The sequence below is a fragment of the Gossypium arboreum genome, chromosome 6 (genome assembly GCF_025698485.1).
Source record: "Gossypium arboreum isolate Shixiya-1 chromosome 6, ASM2569848v2, whole genome shotgun sequence".
Classification (NCBI taxonomy): Eukaryota; Viridiplantae; Streptophyta; class Magnoliopsida; order Malvales; family Malvaceae; genus Gossypium; species Gossypium arboreum.
The window spans coordinates 67,881,245-67,900,749 of NC_069075.1; the positions used below are offsets into that span (position 1 = coordinate 67,881,245).

At 31.9% G+C, this 19,505-nt stretch overlaps 1 protein-coding gene and 1 long non-coding RNA gene across 4 annotated transcripts; one reads left to right on the top strand and one right to left on the bottom strand.

Moving 5' to 3' along the window:
• Positions 1 to 1,631: 1,631 nt before the first annotated feature.
• On the bottom strand, positions 1,632 to 17,763 carry LOC108486087 (protein REDUCED CHLOROPLAST COVERAGE 3). Of its 3 annotated transcripts, none has more exons than XM_053030101.1 (23): positions 16,916 to 17,763; positions 16,744 to 16,805; positions 16,470 to 16,562; positions 16,312 to 16,384; positions 14,091 to 14,390; positions 11,390 to 11,454; positions 10,954 to 11,085; positions 10,056 to 10,097; positions 9,434 to 9,955; positions 8,781 to 8,935; positions 7,535 to 8,045; positions 7,268 to 7,330; positions 7,077 to 7,178; positions 6,540 to 6,857; positions 6,366 to 6,458; positions 6,116 to 6,217; positions 5,452 to 5,556; positions 5,119 to 5,252; positions 4,756 to 4,939; positions 4,522 to 4,653; positions 4,238 to 4,350; positions 4,070 to 4,151; positions 1,632 to 3,447 (listed from the first exon to the last, which is right to left on the bottom strand). In XM_053030101.1, the coding sequence occupies exons 1-23, from the start codon at positions 16,983 to 16,985 to the stop codon at positions 1,858 to 1,860; spliced, it is 5,043 nt and encodes a 1,680-aa protein (XP_052886061.1). In that variant the 5' UTR covers positions 16,986 to 17,763; the 3' UTR covers positions 1,632 to 1,857. The 3 variants fall into 3 exon arrangements, with proteins under 3 accessions (XP_052886061.1, XP_052886062.1, XP_052886063.1); XM_053030102.1 differs by having other exon boundaries at positions 16,470 to 16,605; positions 16,916 to 16,976; XM_053030103.1 differs by lacking the exons at positions 14,091 to 14,390; positions 16,312 to 16,384; positions 16,470 to 16,562; positions 16,744 to 16,805; positions 16,916 to 17,763 and adding an exon at positions 11,813 to 12,466.
• LOC128294142 (uncharacterized) lies at positions 17,486 to 18,496 on the top strand. The gene is made up of 2 exons (XR_008284406.1): positions 17,486 to 17,580; positions 17,758 to 18,496. It is a non-coding gene; the product is annotated as an uncharacterized LOC128294142 (long non-coding RNA).
• Positions 18,497 to 19,505: the final 1,009 nt, after the last annotated feature.

Here is a 19,505-nt window from a genome sequence, read left to right on the forward strand (position 1 = left end):
AATCATGGAGGTTTACAACTTTTTCTTAATGATTGGAACATTCACAAAAAGCATGGAGTGTATTAGTTATGAAAGATGAACCTATTCTGCTCTATTTATTTTATCTCAATGAGAATGAAAACTTATATGTACGTATAATATTTTGTAGATTTTAGATTTTTTTAAAATCAGATTTATAATAAAACATGAATTAGTATTAATTACAAAAGATATATTTTGTAATTCAAGTAATTTAAAATTTTGAAGTGCTTTAAAATTCAAATCTTAATTTGGTGATGAGTTTTATGCTTGGACATGAGATTCATTTTATATATATTATCTTTATTGTAGTATTTTTTTACAATTTATAGAAAATATTTATTTCTATAAAAGTTGTTAAAATCTTAAAATTAGATGAAAATTGAAATAAAACTTGAATTATCCAAATAATGAATTTGAATGGATTTAAATTTAGAATTTAAATATTTTAATTCCAAAATAAAGAATCTAAAAATCATAAGAAGCTCTCAAACTTAAAAAAAAAAAAATTAACTCTCTTCTCTCTTTTTTTCTTACACTTAATCAGTTACTTGAGTTTTCAAAATGTATCAAAAAGGCCCTTAATTTTTTTCGAAAAAAGCATTTAAGCTCCACTTTTTTCACTCAATTGAGTACTTAAACTGTCAAAATGCATAAAAAAACCCTCAAACTTTTTCAAAAAAAGCAATTAAGTCCCTACTTTTTTTTTGGCACTCAATTGGTACTTTAACAATTAACCATTAGAGTTAATTGTCCTTAATTTTTTCAATTAAAGCCACAACATGTCATAATCACGGTGTGACATGCAAAAAATATAAAAATAAATATCAATAAAAGTTATAAAATTTATTAAATTTTAATAAAAATATAAAATTATTTAAATTTTATTAAAATTTAGAAAATATATATAAATCGTAAAAATATAAAAAATTGTAAAATTTTATAAAATAATAAAATTATAAAATGCTTCAAAAAACTCTTTAACTATTAACTTTAACACTTTAAATACCTTCAGCTTTTTTCAATTAAAACCATTACGTGTCACAACACAATATGACATGTGATGAAAAATGATAAAAAATAAAATTCAAATAAAGTTATAGAAAAATTATAAAATGATTCTTTTAGTACAATAATTTTTATAATTTTTTACAAATTTTATATTTCTTTACATTTTTATAATTTTCTTATGACTTTATTAAATTTTATAAAAAATTATATTTTTATTAAAATCAATAATTTTATTACTTTTATTAATTTTTATTTTTTATATTTTTTCCGCATGTCACGTTGTGGTTGTATGAGGACAAAAAAAGCCTTATTTTTTTTTTTTGAAAAAGTTTGATTAGCTTTTTAACGCATTTTGAAAATTATTAGGTGTAAAAGAAAAAAACACAAAAGCGTAATTTTTTTTTTTTAAATTTAAGGGGTTTTTACATTTTAATTCAAATCATAAATATGAAAATCATCAATTTCAAATAAAAATTTTAAAATCTAAATATTAGCTACAACAGTTATGGGAACATATATATGTTGTAAATTTGTTCATTGCCGGACACAGTATTTCCATAAAACTACAAAAATCTCCAAAATGAAAAATTGAAGTATGAAAATTACGAATTGGCCTTTTTATTGATCAAACAAAATCTCTAAACAAGAGAACCAATTTGCAGAGATTATTAGCATAATACCAAGCTGTTCTCAAAATTAAGTAGGAACTAAAGAACCAGGCTTCACTCCAAATTGCTTTGTTAATATGGAAGCAAGGATATGATAATAAATAAAACTGGAAATGGAACATGATGACACTTACACTGTTATTTTCCTCAGGTTATTTCTTCACCTTGCAGAAGCACATATGGATTGCTGATTATATAGCCCAGTGACTACATTAGTAAGCTGCTGCCTGTTTTTCCGCCGTTTCTTTACAACTGTAAAGCCTTCGCCATCTCCGGGTTTCTTTTTATTTTCATCCAACGCTTTTGGTTCTTCATTGCTACCGGATTGAGAATCCAAGTCCTTTCCTTCATTCCCATATAGAAATTTTATTATTGCAGTGTCTCTTGTAACTGCATCCGAAGAGTTTTGGGAATGGTTGAGCCTTTTGTCATTGATTAAAGCCTCACATGCACCATCCATGTTCTGCTTGGCGGACCGGACAATGAAGCTAAGCAAAATCTGCCTTGCGAGCTCAGATTTCTCCTCCGCGCTGCTCTTTTTTGGATTAGAACCGTTAACTTCCCTACTCGACTTCTTATCAACTTCCTTCACTTCTGTGTTCATAGCTTCTTCAGAGACACTCAAATCACCAGTTCCAGTCATTTGCCAAATTTTGCTTGGAACGAACGCAGGTGCATGAGGGTTCATAACTCTCGGAGATCCAAATCCATTTTGTTCCAAAATAGGAGTTTGGTATCTAAGAAAGCTACCGTAAGAATTATTGTTTGTGTAAAACAATGTCGACCTTGGCCCGCAAGGAACTCGAGCAGCAACTGGAGGTACAACAGGCTCAGCAAGCATGCCTTGACTAGCTGTTACATCATAAACACATGTAACAGAAACTGAGTTTAACGGGTGATAGAGTGCTCCGGGATTGAATGGTTCAGCTGATGCCGATAGCTTACTCCCTTTTGCTTCTAAACCTTTTTCCTGACTACAAGAAGACACCTTATCAATTTCAGGAGCAGTTTCTTCCGACTGACTTTCAGTATCATGAGTTCCTTCAGTTTCATCATTGTCATCCACTACATCATCGACAACAGAGATGTTGTTCCCATCCTCTACATTTGCTGTCTCGGCGCACATTGACTGTTCCATTTTTCCCTCACTTGGTTCCAATAATGGCTTTAGAACTGTACCTGGAGGTGCCGCAGCTACTTCTTTGTAAGAAAGTGATTTTGAAGCAATGGCACTAAGATTTGCTGAAGGGGAGGAACCTCTGGAAACAGAAGCAGGTAAACCAATTGAAATCCCTCTAGGATTCAAGCTGGAAGACTTAGATTGCTTTACTGTTTGCATTTCCTTTATAATGTTCTTCGGGACAGTTTTTCCTGCTGGTGAGATAATGTCTCGCCTACTCCCACTCTCTCTACCATTTGAATATTCACAACCATTCACCTTTAGCTTTGCAAAAACTGGTTTCTTCCTTCCATACTTCTTTCCAGTGGCATTTCCTGACCGACCTTTCGAATTGGCTTCTTGCCACCCTTCATCTGAAGTTGTATCTTCAACAACTTCAGTTGTAACAGTTGGCTCAATACTATAAATATTATCGGTTTCTTCTGGTTCTTCGGGATGAATAGAAGACAGGGTACCTATTTCATTAATATCCACAGTTGCCGTAGCTTTATCTGTTGCATCAACAAACACAGCACCATCTGTTTGTAAGTTGTTACGTGTATCATGGGTTTTATCACTAATCTGTAACACCTGCCAAGTTAGAAAAAAAAATGTCAATGTTATATGTCAAGCAGCATAAAGAACAATGAGATAATGGAAATCCGTATCTATAGTAATGACTGGATCTGCATGGAACATCAAGATAAGCAAGTGAGCCAATTTAGAAGGATATACTAATAAGAGAGATTAGAACAAGAAAGTTTTTGAAAACTTCAAAGGCAACCTCATCTTCAGTCAACAAAGTTCTGATGGCCATTAAAGAATGGTCAAGCTAATCAGAGTTTGTTGTTTGCTCTTGGAGATTTTTTAAAACAATGGTCTTATTGAATTTCTGACAAGGGAACATTTTTATGTTAGCACCTCAAAACTGTAGTATCTTATTTTGGAGTTAAAAATAGCTATGTTGATCCAACTCTTAATTTTTCTTTCAAATACTCATGTTCGACTTGGGTATGGGGGAAAAACTGAACATACTCGTGTCGAATATATACATGTATCTGACACTCACACCAAGTTCAAGTAACATAGAGAAACGGTGCTTTGTGCTGTTATAAGTGGAGGGTCACATTACATAAGCTGAAACAAAATCATAGATGATATCATGATTTTTTTTTAAGAGTTATGCGAAACATGGTCTGAAACTATCAAGTACCTTGGAACGCCGCTGCTTCCTCTGCACATCGCTTCCTTTAGAATCTTGATCGGGACTAATGTAATTGAGGAGATCTGATACACTGCAACAAACGGTCACAGGTTTTTGTGCTGCAAGAAATGATGATATAATTGAATAACTAGTAATTTGGATATACCATATTAATACCTAAGATGACCTTTGCTTGCAATTGATGCATCTGGCTTCGGAGTTCCAGTTCGTGCTGCTTCTTGCTGTTCTAGAGCTTTTGATTCAAAATATTCAAGCCAGGCAGCAGCATCCTGCAAAAGGAAAGCAGTTCATAAACAGTTTAATAATGTTAATCAGCCAACAAAAAGTGCTTCAATCTTTTCGATTTCTGATCTCAATAGAACCCTCATCTAACAGAATGCACAAAGAAGCATAAAATTGCCTAGCCAAGTGGTATAGACAGTCATGACCAGCGTATTTACCTGGGTACGAAGGTCATCTGGTCCGAGTTTTGCTTGAAGTATCTTGAGTGTAGTTTGCTCATGTTGCACACTTAATGAATAAGCTTCCATCAATGAAAGAGCAATGGCAATAGCATGATAGCTTGCGGCAGTCTGTCATGGGAGGAAATCACAAAAAAAAAAAAAGATCCAACTATGAGAAAATTAGACACGTATGTACGATCTCATTGAACAAACAACAAAGATGAGACAGACCTGTATGTGATCAGCTCCAAGCAGTCTCTGGTTGCACTTAAGAGCTTCATGTAGATATCTAAGAGCAACATGAACATTTCCCATGCCTTCTTCCATCATAGCCACATTTATATATGTTGCGGCAGTGTTAGGGTGAGACAATCCACAAGTAAAATGAAGAAGGAATAAGGCACGGTTTACATATCTGCGAAAAATGTAATAAGTTTGTCAAGAGTGTAAAAATCGAAAGCAAAATAAACAACACATACTCCAAAAGAGTATATCATCATCAAGCAAGAAAAGGGCATCACTCTTAGCAGTGCGAGAGCTGTGAGCCTTTTAGCAAATTAAATGCAATCTAAACCACAAAAGATCCCGACTCACTTCAAAGCCATTTCCATGTGTTGGAGCCGATAATAGAATACAGAAAGATCCCCATAGCTTTTCATGGTATCTGGATGGTCAAGACCAAGCTCCCTCTCATTAATATCCAAAGCTTTCTGTTGATATACGGCTGCCTAAACAGCAAGAAACAATTTACATTAGATATATTTCCCATTATGTCCAGTTAAATTTGATAGAAAAATATTATTTTCAGATAACATGATAATATATTATCTGAATCCTTAGCTTGCTAAGTAAACAGTATCTCGGAGACTGAGAGGTGAATTCATTTTCATACATCTTAATCTGAAATATAGCAGAAGGTTTTGATACCTGATTGAAATCTCCAGTATGGTAGAGAACAACAGCAAGAAGACTGTAAGCACTTGCAGTAGTTCGATGATAAGGACCGCATACAGCTATCATCTTTGTCAATGCCTTGAAAAGCAAGTATCACATAACATAAGACCAATTGAAGTTCTATTTAGTAACATTGCATCCCTTCACAATGTAGGATAAAGGAAGAGAAAATAAAGAGAGGAATGAGAAGGAAAAGGGCTACTTTGTTATTTTTCATCATTTCCTCTGTTGCTTGATGTAATTAGTTAAAATGCATGCTAACATTTACATACTACAAATTTATCACATTCGCTCTATCTGTGGTTAATTAACAGAAGGGAAAAAAAAGGTTAAACATTAACTGTAAGCTTAACTCATTAATATATAAAAAGCACGGAAAGGAGATAAGTCCTTTCAATAAAAATAAGAGAAAAATAGGAATAGTGAAGGGATCAGTTATTGATTAGATAGACACCAACTCAGTTACAGAAAGTGATATAATTTTTACATATCCTTTCTGTTTCAATTGCTTTCCTCAAATTTTTAACCAAATGAGAAAATATAAAAGAAAAGAAGATAAAAATTATATCACTTTCTCTTACCCTTCACCAAACATAGGGCATAAATAAATGCAAAGTGTAACTGCATGGGAAAATACCTTTGTCCCATAGTTAACCGCATCCTCTAGTTTTCCTTTGTCAAGAGCAATCTTGGATGACTCCAACAATGTTCTGCCATCAGCAGAAGAGCATCCTACATGCTGTAAATCATTACAGGCAGAGTCTGGTTATGGTGAATCCATAACAAGCTGGTCCATTTAGATAATAACAATCTTGAAACAAAATATACATATATGGATATAGATATGAATATAGCTATAATGGGAAAGTAATGAAAAAGAGATCCACCTTACAAACAGGATACATGCTAATAATATCACAACTTCTGAACGGTTCTTGGCATTCCATATCATAATCTCTAGGAACCAACTCTAGACCAATCTGGGAAAAAAATATAAGTAAAACTCAGCATCTGTCATCTGATGAACTCAGCAGCTGAAAGATATCAACAAGAAATAGTACCTTATAGCAAAGTCCGCGAAGAACAGAAAGTTTCCTTAAATGTTGGAATTCATCTTTCAGTTTCCAACCGAATTTTGCTCCAAGGAACTTTCTTAACCACGTCAGTTTGAGAAAATAGTCATCATTTGCACTTGAGGCATTAACATCCACTCCGCAACTTCCAAGTAAGAAATTCAGGGTTGAAGCTATAACCACAGGTAAATCCTCAATTTTCTCAACTGATGCCACAACTGCTTTCACTACATGCTTGAAAGCTCGAGTAATCATCTCATGGATGCAAAGTGATTGTATGTGAGGAAGCTTCTCAGAAAGTTCAACCTGACTTGTACAATGATAATAAGAGTCAACAAAAACAAGGAACCGTACTTCTAAGCATGTACTTTATGTAATTTTTCATGAATAAAACTACATTTATTAGGAAGTCAGAGAGTATTACTTGAAAACTATCCTAGTGCCAATAAGAAAGGATTTAAGATAACCAATAATCACTTTCGCAAAAGGATTCAAGAGGACTGATTTTTTTGAGAGTTTCCTCACCACACGACCCAAAGAGTGCATCTGTAATCCCCTTAAATGCATGAAGTCAGTTAGCGTACGACCATCAACGGGAGAAAGTTCAAGCGATCCAAAATCTGTTACCTAATGAAGTAAAAAGTTTGTCCATGAACTGTGCATTAAACCCAAAAAGTATGTCTTAAAAGATAATAGCTTGGGCTATTGAATAGTACCAGCTTTGGTAAAGCAATGTCATCATAATACTTGCATGCCATCTTAATAAGCTCCTCAGCTGACTGTTGCGAACAGCAAACTTAAAAGATTGAGTTCAAAATATAACAATAAAAAACTTACAACAAGAAAATTAGTAGTTATAAAGATAGATAGCTTGAAGCACAGTCAGGCACACGAATCTATAGCATAGAAAACCAATGCCAAACTTAAAGAGTGTAAAGAAAAAGGTAAATGTAGGTTAAAAAGGAAGAGTGAGAGAAGGAAACCTTTAAGTGAAGACCCGTTCCACTTTGTTCAAGACGTGAGAAGGCTTCTTTAGAAATCAGGTGCTTCAATTCCATCTCACTGCTCAACTCAACGTTGCTTTCCTGTCCTAGATTAGACTTCACATCCTCACTGCATAACTCAGAATCATTGTCTTCCTTCTCAACTGTGCTACTGATATTACTTGGTTTTTTGTCCCTTTTCTTTAAAAATTTAAACTGCTTTCCAAGACCCTTGACAGCAGCTTCAGCCTCCTGATCATTTGCAAGTCCTTTTGAAGTAGCATCTGTTGAAGTTTCCTGCTTTTGTAGATACTGCACCCAACAAGAACCAAGTTCCCATCTAATAGTCCTTTCAGGGGCAGCTGAGTTCTCCTCTAATTTTGTCAAGTTCTCTTTAATTACTCGCTGAACAAGATATCTAGAAGATTTGGAATCAATCAAGTTGGACTGATTTGACTGTCCTCCACCAGTTACTTCCGCAGGGCTGGATTTGTGAAGTAAAACCCTTAGACTGCAATAAATTCAATACTGGTTTCAGGTAAAACAAAGTAAAATCATTGAATATTATTAGTAAAATGCATGCAACAATTCTTATTCCTTGTAATTTATTAGGACAAGCTGTAAGTAGTAATTATTTGCATTGAGTCTAAAACCAAATGCCAGTTGCAGAAGAGACCTTCAAAATAAGACCACAACAAAACCTTCAACTGATGTGAAATTAACACTCTCCCTCACAGAAAAGCCCAATTCTAAGAAATGGAACACTTCTACAAAAGTGTAGGGAATAAAATAACACATGAAAAACGGGGAAGAAAAAACCCGTACTCATGACGTATTGTTTAAGCATCCACCTCAAAACCATTTGGCAATTGATGAAAAGCTCAAATTAGAAAGCCTCATTCATAACCTAATAGACGTATTATAATACCACTCAGCATACGAGAGATGTCTCTAGCTGACGGCCTGGCACTCAATTTCATATTTTCTTTGGTCCATTCATCAAACTCTCAATTTCACATATAAGACTTCACTCACTTCAGAAGATCAATTCATATCCTATTTAATTATCTTCTCCCTTAGCTGATTGAATAGTTCTAGGTTAAACAGAATGGATGGTAAAAATTATAATATGATTTGATATAATGCAGTTAACTACTTAACTTCATGAGTTAAGCCCTACCGGAGGGCCCAAGGTGTGTGTTATATGCATGATATAGAAATGAGAGCATCATCAAACAATTCAGACCTGTTAATATTAAGAGCATTCGCTCCTCCATCTGGTTGATCATCAATTTCAATATCCCGAGCACCAGATTTTTCCTTCTTCACATCACCAACAACACTTACAATTGCAGTGTACCCACAGTGTCTAACAATGACAGTGCCCAATGCAGAAGTATCCTGTGAGATGGTTACCATGTTGATTAGCCAAACAAACAATATGCTTTTGAAAAGGATTTTTTAGTGGAAAACTTCTAGCATTATGCATAATCAAGAAATTGACAAGGTTTGGTCATACGTGATAAAGACCACCAAACTACACAGAGAGACTTCAGACAAATGTGCATGGGTATAAAGGCTGGTATGCATAGATGAAAAAGAAAGTGACCCATGTGAGTCTCAGGTGACAAATCAGATACTCTTCGAAGTTTTAGAAGATACATAAGAAGTAAAAAAGAAAACAAAATACAATGATGACAAAGCAGCAGCCAATAAAGCACATGCTCCATGTATACAGAAAAAAAAAAAAAGAGAGAGGACAGGAGGGACAGGGAAAGATGAAAAGCTATAGGGCACGCACATTCCTAGGAAGCAAATAAAATTCATTACAATAAAAGAAAAGAAAAAATTAGGATGATGTAAGATGCCTAAGAAGAGAAGAGAAGATTGTGGACTTACATGAACAACTACATTCTCATCTGCAGTTATCCCTTTAAGTAAATTCCTTCGAGCAGTTTCACTGGTAGTCATGCCAGATGATTGATGGCCAGCAACCTTTACCCCACACTCAAGTTTCACATCTTCCGAGTCATGTTTTACTAAAATGGACAAGTCACCTGTGCGATGCTCATGAAGGACAGAGTCTGGATGGCCCTTGACATTTAATCTGGAATTCATGACATGTTGTATTGCAGCAACAGCTTTAAAGATTGAGACATCAATAAACTGGCTATGGAGCAAAAAGGCCTTGCGATCTCGAATAATCCTCTCCTCTTCGGTTTTGCAAGGAAGGCTGGCTAAAATTGAAAAATCTGTAGCCCATGGCCGAAGATCATATTCACCATTTCTTCCCTGACCTCCACCATTACCACCCCATTCTTCATCTTCTGATGGGAAAGAGGGGAAGTTTGCTGGACACTCAGCAACAGGGGGAGGGACAAGCCATGTATTTGCCCGAAATCCATAGGGAAGATTACCAAACTGGAGGGAAAAAAAAGCATAAGAGCTTGCAGAATTGCTTTTCATGATGTCATGGTTCGCAAGGTAAAATAACCTATGAAGCAAATTAAGAAAATGTCACCTTATTGTGTCCTACAAATGCCTTCATAAGGGATTCATATGCCTGCATCAAGCACAAGCAAGAATAAGTTACAACATAAAAGACAAATAAATAAGCGAGAGATGATAGCTACAACAAAAGTCATGTCATGCCACAACAAACTTTTGACATGTCAGTCTTCAGATTTGTTACATTATTTGAACAAGGTTGATCCAAATTTTACAGAGCAAGAAAAGCTACACTCAACATGGTAAACACCAGTCTTTGTATTGACATGAATACTCAACAAAAACGCGGTTCAGCAGTGGAGAATTAAAGATGCCAATGGATCAGGTTGGATCAAATTTTGGTCCATTGGAAATGTATCTGAAACTTAATCACGTAAACAAAACCCAGCACAAATGGAGTTGTTAAATTCTAGCACCACCACAATCCTGCGTGCAAACTGATAAGCCTAAATCTCACTCAGAGCAATCCACAGTCAAAGGCAAGCTCTAACCATTCGAAGCCGCTGTTGGCTTAAGCTTTTCTAAGGGATAAGGCAAAGTCAAATACTGCAGAGCAGCACATTGGTGACATCGATCCCTGTGGCTAACTTGACAAAGAAGAAAATTGTTTTTCCTTCCTCGATGTCCTTTTGCATTTATAGTTCTAAAGTATACTCTTGAGATGTATCACAAACACAACCAACATTTTTTTGTTCCCTCTAGAAAGAAGGGGTAGGTTGGGTAATAGAATTGCAGAACATCTTAGGTAAAAAGTTAAAAAGTAAAATGTTGCTTATCAATATTTATTAAAATTTTGCAATCAAGATAAAGCAAGGAGGTTTTTTGTGGCATATCCAACGCGGTAAAGGGTTCAAATCAACATAAGTGCAATGTTCATGGAAGCTAAGTAATTAAAGACAAACAATGCTTACATTGGCAAAGGCTTGACTGAGGTTTTGCAAAAGATCTAACAAAGAGTGGCTCTTGAAGAAGTGCTTTCCAACAGTGTAAAACCCTTTTATTGATGCAACCACTTGTATCAACTTCCCGTTGCAGATTTTTATCTAATGAAATTTTGAGATCAACCATACATGGAAATGGAAAGGTGGTTAAAAAAATACAAGAAGAGCAACAAAATTAAAGTATGATGATTCATTTTATCAATGGTTTAAGAGGTCAAAGTAACAACATTGGAGAAAACGAGCTCCAATTAGCAAAAGACAAACAAGAAATAGCATTTTCAGAGTGATCACGGTGACATGAAGTAAGGCCTCAAACAATATATGGGATAAAATTGCATCAACAATTTTTGGTTCTTTAGGAAGCCACCATCAAGAAGATTTATTAAGATGGAGAGTGAAAACATACCTGCATTACAAAATAGTCACCGTCACGCCACCCTTCTACATCCTTGGGGTCACATTTCCTCAAATCTGCAAAATCTAAAATTAGTAAATAACAATCTAACCAAAGCAACTTGATTAAAAGTTTTTTTTTTTTTTTGAGGGGGGTTTACATCTTTCAATTGCTTAAAAAAATGCAAGCCATTTACCACTACACTAGTGGCAAGCAAATAACCATGCACAATGCACAGAATTTCTTTCTTGATTTAGAGAATTATATTTATTTTCTGTCTCCCAAATGAAATCTCTTATGTTTCATAAATTTATTTCTGAAACAGCATCCACAAATTCCAGTTTCTTTCCTTTTTACAAACTATGGGTATTGATCTTTTCATAAATAAATTTTGTTTCATTTTGCAAATGAAGTTGAGCATTATGGAACTAATACCTTTTCAGGTGCCAAGCATTGTAAATCATGAAATTTAGGTGAAATGAATACATACTGTTGATTTTATTCATCCCAAGCAGATGATTGGCACCTCTGCAAACATCTATAATATTTTGGCACGCCCGTGGCTGAGTTTTTAAATTTTTTTTCTTTTTAAGAAATAATAATGTATTAAAAGATATTGATATTTTGTAAGTAAAAAAAATGAATAATTTTGTTTAAGCCAAAATATAGCTAGTTATATTTATTATTCCAAATAAAAGCTACTTCAGCATTATTCTTCAATCATGTCAACACCATTAATAGTCAAATAGGTGAATTAATCATTTCCGTTTCACTATTTTTTTTCCATCACCCAAATTAAATAAGGTGCATGTTTTTCTAAGGATTCAAATCTTAAATCTTAAAAAATTCTAAATTTTAAAAAAGAATAAAAAGATAGAATGGCGAAGATTTGTTCGTGGTTTTACTTTGAAATCAAGTATTATCATCTTGTGGTATGTGTATGGTAATAACTTGCTCCTACTTAAAGTTGTAAAATATACATATATTCACTCAATTTTATATTTATTAAAATAATATCGCTTCAGTTTTAAAAACAATTTTATTTGAAATTTTATTAATTAATTTGGTGTTTTTGTCTCGTAAGATGCTCTTACTGTCTTATTATAAATAAGAATTTTGTTTTGGTGAAATAATTTAATTTAAAAAATTTCACCAAAACAAAAATAATAAATTAAAAATGTGACCGAGAACAAGAGCAAATACTAGAATTTCCAGATTATTATATTTAAAGATGAAGTTTTAACTTCTATTATTATCTTAATTTATATGAAGTTGTGATTAAATTTTAACAACCATTAAATATGAAAAACTTGTGCAGGGGTAATTTCACTTTCAAACTAGCCACCTCGTTGAAGTTAATTAATACCACATAAAGTTTTTTATTGGGTCAGAATACCGAATAAATTTGAATTGCATTAAATTTACGATTAAACAAACTGTAAAAAATCCATTTTAAAATGTTTACCCGTTACCGAAAACTAAAAGCTCGATTGTCAGGCAAGAAAAAAAATAAAAGAGATATTTATTTTAAAAAGTTAATATATATTTTACTCTTAAATTTGTAATTTGATATTTAATTTTTAATTTAATTAGTGTTTAAATTTAAAATCTATCAGATATTTTAGGACTCATGTTGTAAAATTGTTAGGATGTGATGATATAATAATAACAATCAATAATAGATAAAATGTGGCAACATGTGAAAAATATTAATATTTTTATAATATATAAATTTATGTAAAATAGTTATTTTACGTTCAAAAAAAGAATATTTCACATTCAGAAGAACTTGGACATTTTGTTGCTCAAATTCATTCTCGAGTAACTTTTTAATAATTTTATATATTTTTATTTTTATAAAAAATTATTATATGAATACAGAAATATATAAATAGTAAGAATTTAAAAATTCAAATATTTTTATAAAACTCTTGGTAATGTATTAAAATCAAGAATTTATTTCAACCAAAATTATTAAAAGTCAAAACAAATTATTAAAGTAACCTACCTTATTGAAACATAAACAAAGTAGAAAACATATAAAAAGAAAGTGAATCCTACTTACTTTGGTACATATATATATATATAAAAAGAGTGAGAGATAAGAAGAAAATGTCCGAACAAAAATAAAGCAAAGATGATCGCTTTATTGAAGATAAAAGAAACTTTTTGAAGATGGAAAATTATTCAAAAAATGAAAAAAAAAAATACTTGAAAGTTTCTAAGGTTATAAAAATATCAAAATTTAAGAAAACTAAAGAAAATTCTAAAAATTCCAAAAATTGATAGCTTTATTGAAGATAAAAGAAACTTTTTGAAGATGGAAAATAATTCAAAAAATGAAAAAAAATTTAAGAAAACTAAAGAAAATTCTAAAATTCCAAAAATACCTTGAGAATTTTCCTAAAAATAATAAATATTCTAAAAGTTGAGATTTTCACATTATTATTATGAAATTAAAATATATAAAATTATTAAAAATAAGTTTAAAATGAATCTAAATAAAATGACATCTAGATTCTTTTAAATTTAGAAATCTATTTATCTAGGTTGATTCTAAATATTTATAAATATTTAAAAAATTTATTTTTCATTTATGCTTGCCATTTTAACATTGTTAGAATGTAATTAAGTAGCAAAGTATAGTTTAGAAAACGAATTAAGTAACAGGTGGAATATTTTTGCGTTATTCAAAAGAAGAAATAGCACTTACTGAGAATCGGAGGAGAGAGGTAAGAGAATGAGAAGAAATCGTAAAATTCCGATAATTTCGGGGTGGGATGAATGGCAGCCATGTCCAAGTTCTCCGGAATCGGCGTCGTTCCGCCATCCGAGGGCGCAGGTGGAAGAGCGTAGTTGTTGGGCCTATTGACCTTTTTGGCTTTTGAATCTGACGGCGCTGATGAGGATTGTGATCGGGGACGTTTAGGCCTCGAGAACCTGGAGGTGCATGCTACAATATCTACCAGTCTCCGCACGTGAGCCACCGCCTCAGCTTCCTCCGCATACTCCTCTGCATCAAAGTGGCATTATTGTAACTACAGAACAATTATTGGGCAATGTCATATTGTTAGAGTCGATTTCGTTTTCTCGTGTAAAACGTGTTGTTTAAAATCCAATTAAGCGGTATTAGAGTCAAAAGACAGGCATGCAGCAACTACAATAAAATAAAAGATATATCAACATTTATTTTTATACATATTTGTCGTTTTACTAATGTCAGTAAACCCTTGAGTGTACAGTTTCAAGTTTTACTACCTGCATCTAAGTCTTACACATACAAATTACTGGTAATTTTGGATTGTATTTTTATGTTGAAAAAATTATACATATTCAAAAAAATTAGTTTTAAAGAATTAATTATTCATTAAAATATCTGCTTGTGTTAACTTCGCCTTTTTTAATTGAAAATACATGTTTTTGAGATTAATTTTTTATTATACTCCACAAGTTAGAGGGTGAGCAAAATGTAGTGAAAAATAAAGTTAAATTAAAAAAGAGGATATAGTATTCGAATCTACTTGTAGAATTACAATTTTCTATTACCAATGTATCAAATGAGTAAATTGTTGGACCAAAAAATTAAATTTAAAATATAACGATATAATTTTTATATAAACAAAAAGTAGAAAAACATTTTTATAAAAAAACAGAAAAACATCTCGAACTTTATTATAAATGAGAAAAAAAAAGGTAAATTGTTATTTAAAATGAATGGATTTAAATAATATTTATTTTCAAATAAAATGAAATTTTAACAAATCAATATTATTTTATTTATTATATTTTGTTAATTTTACTTTAATAAATGTTTTTATAGGAAATAACAAAATATCATTAAAAATAAGAAAAGAATCATAAAGCAACAAGAAGCAGGAATAAATGTCATTAAACATTGCAACTAGTACGTCAAGTCTAATTAAAACTCTAATACTAGAAAAGTATTATTTTATTCTTCTAAAAAAGTATCATTTCATTTTATTCTAGTAAATTTGGATTTAAGGCTTATTTTCTTTTCATTTTACACTCCAATTGAAGACATTTCGTTTTCTAAAACCAATTTAATTAAATTAAGCAATGAACAAATAATAAATAAACTTGTGAGTCGGGTTCATGATATTGTAAAACTATTTAAATTCAATTAAGAATAAGAATTCCATAAGATCCAAGAAAATAAAAATAAATGTCAAATGGTATGTACTTACAATTATTTTGGAAGTAAATTAATCCATTAAAATTGAAATATTTTATTTTTATTTATTTACTATTAAAGTGTTTTGTTCTGGAATTTAAAGAAAAACGAAATCATAAATTGTTTTGAAGAAGTTGAAGGTATCTCTTGGCTATAAGAAAACGACAACTTCTTCATTTCACTAGTTGATATTATCAATGGGTTTGGGAAGTTACATAATTATTTCATTATGATTCATAATTTGTGTTAATCTTTAATTTCCTTTTGATTAAAACCAAATTTTGGATTTTTTTCAATTTTAATGAATGTATTTTTTAAAGAAAAGTTACTATATATTATGTCAACCGGAATGCTCCATTCGAGATTATTATTTTTAATTTCTTTGCTTTTTTCTTATGTAAATAATTTAACTACTAATACCCAACAATAACAACAACAAAAATTTCTCTTTTCATTAATGCTTGATTATTAGAACTAAGAAGATAATAAAGAAGAAACCCAACCCTTCAAGTTTCTTTCAGTTAACGGGGCAATTTAATAATGGGCGACAAAATAAAAATTGAAAAAAAAGTTGTTTAACTCCTCTAATTACAAATTTAACAGTTGGAAAGATTTATAAGTAATTTAGAATTTGTATGTTAATATATTATATGAGACAAGTAATAAAACAAAAGAAGGGACTTTTCTACTAAAAAAATAAAATTAGAGATTTGGTTAAGGAGGCTTAACCTAAAAAACCTACCTTCAACCATTTTGAGCAAACATGGTTTCAAGGTAACCATTTCCACTTTGTCACTCAATCTCTTCCCTTTGACCTAGCCATTATTTTTCATAAACAAAATGAATTAAAAAATTATAAGAAAAATAAAAAATTAAAAATAAAAACTCGATTTCGCTCACCTCATGAGCAAAAGAATAGTTTGTAAGGTGACATGTCTCCACATGAGAAGCCAACAGCCTTCTTACATCAAGTATCTTGTCAGTGGAAATACCCTTCAAGAACCCCCCAAAAAAGAACAATTTCCAGTAATTTCAGCTAAATTAATCAATATTTTAGAATTGGAGACTCATGTAATCATTCTTTAAAAAAAATTTAAAGTTGGAATTTCAGAATTTGCTATGATTCTTTTGAAATAAAAAAAAATGCAGAAAAATGTAGAAACCAAATGACTACCTTGAGCACAACTTGAGTTTCATAAGGAGTAATGACAGTGATGTCAAGAACATAAGGAACAACTGGAAAAACAAAACAATAAACAAAATTAAAAAGGAAAAAAAGGGCATTTCAAAGTATCTGATTATTCTTTTTAAATGTACATAAGTGAGGGGAAAAAAAGTATACTTACTTTTCTCCTCTTTCTTCTTCTTCTCAGCTTTTGCTTTACTTGACTTGCTTTTCCCTGACCTTGGGGCCATTTCTTATATCGAAAAAGAAAAGGCTACAGATATAATAAAAACCCAATTCAAAAACTTGAATGAAAATGGAGCTGAAAAGCTTAGTTTGAAGTCCAAAATAATGTGGTTTACGTAAAGATGATAGGAGATTAATGAGTGAAAATATGCAGAAGAAAGAAAAGGGCTGGTGTTTTTAGAGAGTGAAAAAGGGTATGGAGAGGAGATGATAAGATAAGGGAAGGGTATTTTTGAGTAATGTCATTGGATTTGAGAGCAATCCTAGCCTCTCCTTGTTGCTAAAAAGCCTGATTTCTTAGCCCCTTTTCTGACCATTGATCTCTTGTTAGTTTTATTTATTTATTTAAAAATTTCATGTTCAGAGCCCCTAACACCCACAAATCCATCTTATGACAGAAACCCATTTGCATTGTGACAAAATCAAAGTTGGTGGGGACAAATGCCAAAGGGGGAAGAGAAAGATGACCGTCGAAATAAATTTGGGTACGTGGACGGCTATTGCTGGTTTTTTCCAATTTTTGTTTTATTATTTGTTGGGGCCTTTTTGATTCGCTTTTGCTGCTCTTTCATATTTGGTTAATACCGTGGGGGTGTATTTGTATTTTTCCTTTTTCGTTGCATATTATTTTTACACGATATAAATATTTGTCTAAATTATCATTTTTTTATTAAGATTCTGACATGTTTGTGCTATACCCATGCCTTTCATATTAATATTTTTTGTTATTTTTTTTTTCATGCCGTCTAATCATGTTGATTTATTTACCCAAACCAGAGACACCTGCCAAGCAAAGGATAAGTCGGAACCAAAACAGAGAAGCCAAGAAGAAAAAAAGGTGAAAAGGGATGGCTTTTAAAACCGACAGCACCAGCGGCAGGGATAGCGCCTGAACGGACGGCGGATGCGGAGTTGTAAAGCGGCTAAGCCACTGACGGCGGTGCCTCAACTCGACGTCGGAGAGCAGCGGCAGTGAAGCTGCGGCCAGGGGTTTTGAAAACAAAAAAATAAAGTAGAAGAGAAGAGGAAAACGGCGGTGAACGCGGTTGGAGAAGACACCGGAAGGTCGAACGGCTGTTCGAGAGCTGAGGAGACGGAGCCGTCGACGGCACAAAGGAGAGGCTAGGGTTTTCCGTTGAGAGGAGGAGGAGGAGGAGGAGAAGAGAAAGGAAATAAAAAGAACAAAAAATAACAGAAAAGGTAGAAAGAAAGAAAAAAGAATAAAAGCAATATAGTGGTGGGCCCACGCTATATGAAAAACTCTGCTACCTCTCGTGAATTTGAGCCAAATATTGGCTTGCGGGAATATTCAAGTTTTAAGTCCCTAAATATTTTGAAGTAGTGCTATTTAGTCCCTGTAAAAAGGAGGCCCAATAATCTTTTGCCCTATCTTTGTAGAACGGCCCAATTCTTGGCGCGGCCCATTAAGCAGACCAATATTTTTGGCCTTTGGTTACTTTCTTTTCTTTTAAATTGCCCATTTATATATTAAGTCAATTTATTTTATCATTATAAATACTAGAAATTCTATCAAGGGTGTATATAGGTGGAAACCACTGTGCATGAGTGCATTTACAAATAACATACAAATAAATAATGAAAAGTAATAAATAATGAAAAGTAAGATTTGAAATTGAAAATAATAACACATGCAATATGTATGAGATTAAAATAAAAAAAATAGTTTAAATTGTGAGTAAAAGGAAATTGAAATAGGTAAATACATTATATTAGGAATATTAAATATACTCCAATTGTTTATCATAGCATTGCTGGATTTTTTTTTTAGTTAGTTTTGAGTTGACTTGTGACACTAACTCAATCGACAAAATTATCAATAAGATTATTGCATACGCATGATGTGGGTTAAAGTAATTATATAGTACTAAAAAACTTATCCCACGCATGTGCATGTGGAAACCATGTATTTAAAATGCATAGATATGTTTATAAATAATATACAATGAATAATGAAATGTAAGATTTGGAACAAAAAAATAATAACACCTGTGCAATATATAATTTCCTTAACTGAATTGGTGTCCATTATGACTAGTAACACCAATGTAGTTAATGATTTTATTAATAGTATAAATATACAATTGAATGAGGTAATAAAGTATAGATAATAAAATTAAAGTATATAAAAATGTTAAAATAAATTTTTGATTGAGTGATAAATTTAAAATTTTGCTAATTTATTTAGCATGGGTTCAAATCTTATAATACACATATTTTATTGATTTTTAATAAAAATATTAAAATACCCTAAAAAATATAATTTATTTTAAATGCGAAAGGATATTAAAATAACTTCTTTAACTTAGTTGGAACCGAATTGAAATCCGATTAATAAGTAACACCAACTCAATATTCTTTTATAAATAGTACAGATTATATTGTTATGTGAAATTATATGAGATTAAATGCTGCATGTTTAAACGTTTATCCGACTTTGTTTCATGCTTATTGTACGTACAGACATACATACATATATATTTATTTTATTTATTAATGTAGGTATA

Bases quoted from the DNA above. Each gene is read 5' to 3' on its own strand.
- LOC108486087 (XM_053030101.1), bottom strand. From the start codon at position 16,985: ATGGCCCCAAGGTCAGGGAAAAGCAAGTCAAGTAAAGCAAAAGCTGAG. The intron at 11,455-14,090 runs GTAAGTGCTATT...TAGATTTTGCAG, and splicing joins CCTCTCTCCTCCGATTCTCA to ATTTGAGGAAATGTGACCCC. The intron at 4,654-4,755 runs GTCTGTCTCATC...CTCCCATGACAG, and splicing joins TTGGAGCTGATCACATACAG to ACTGCCGCAAGCTATCATGC.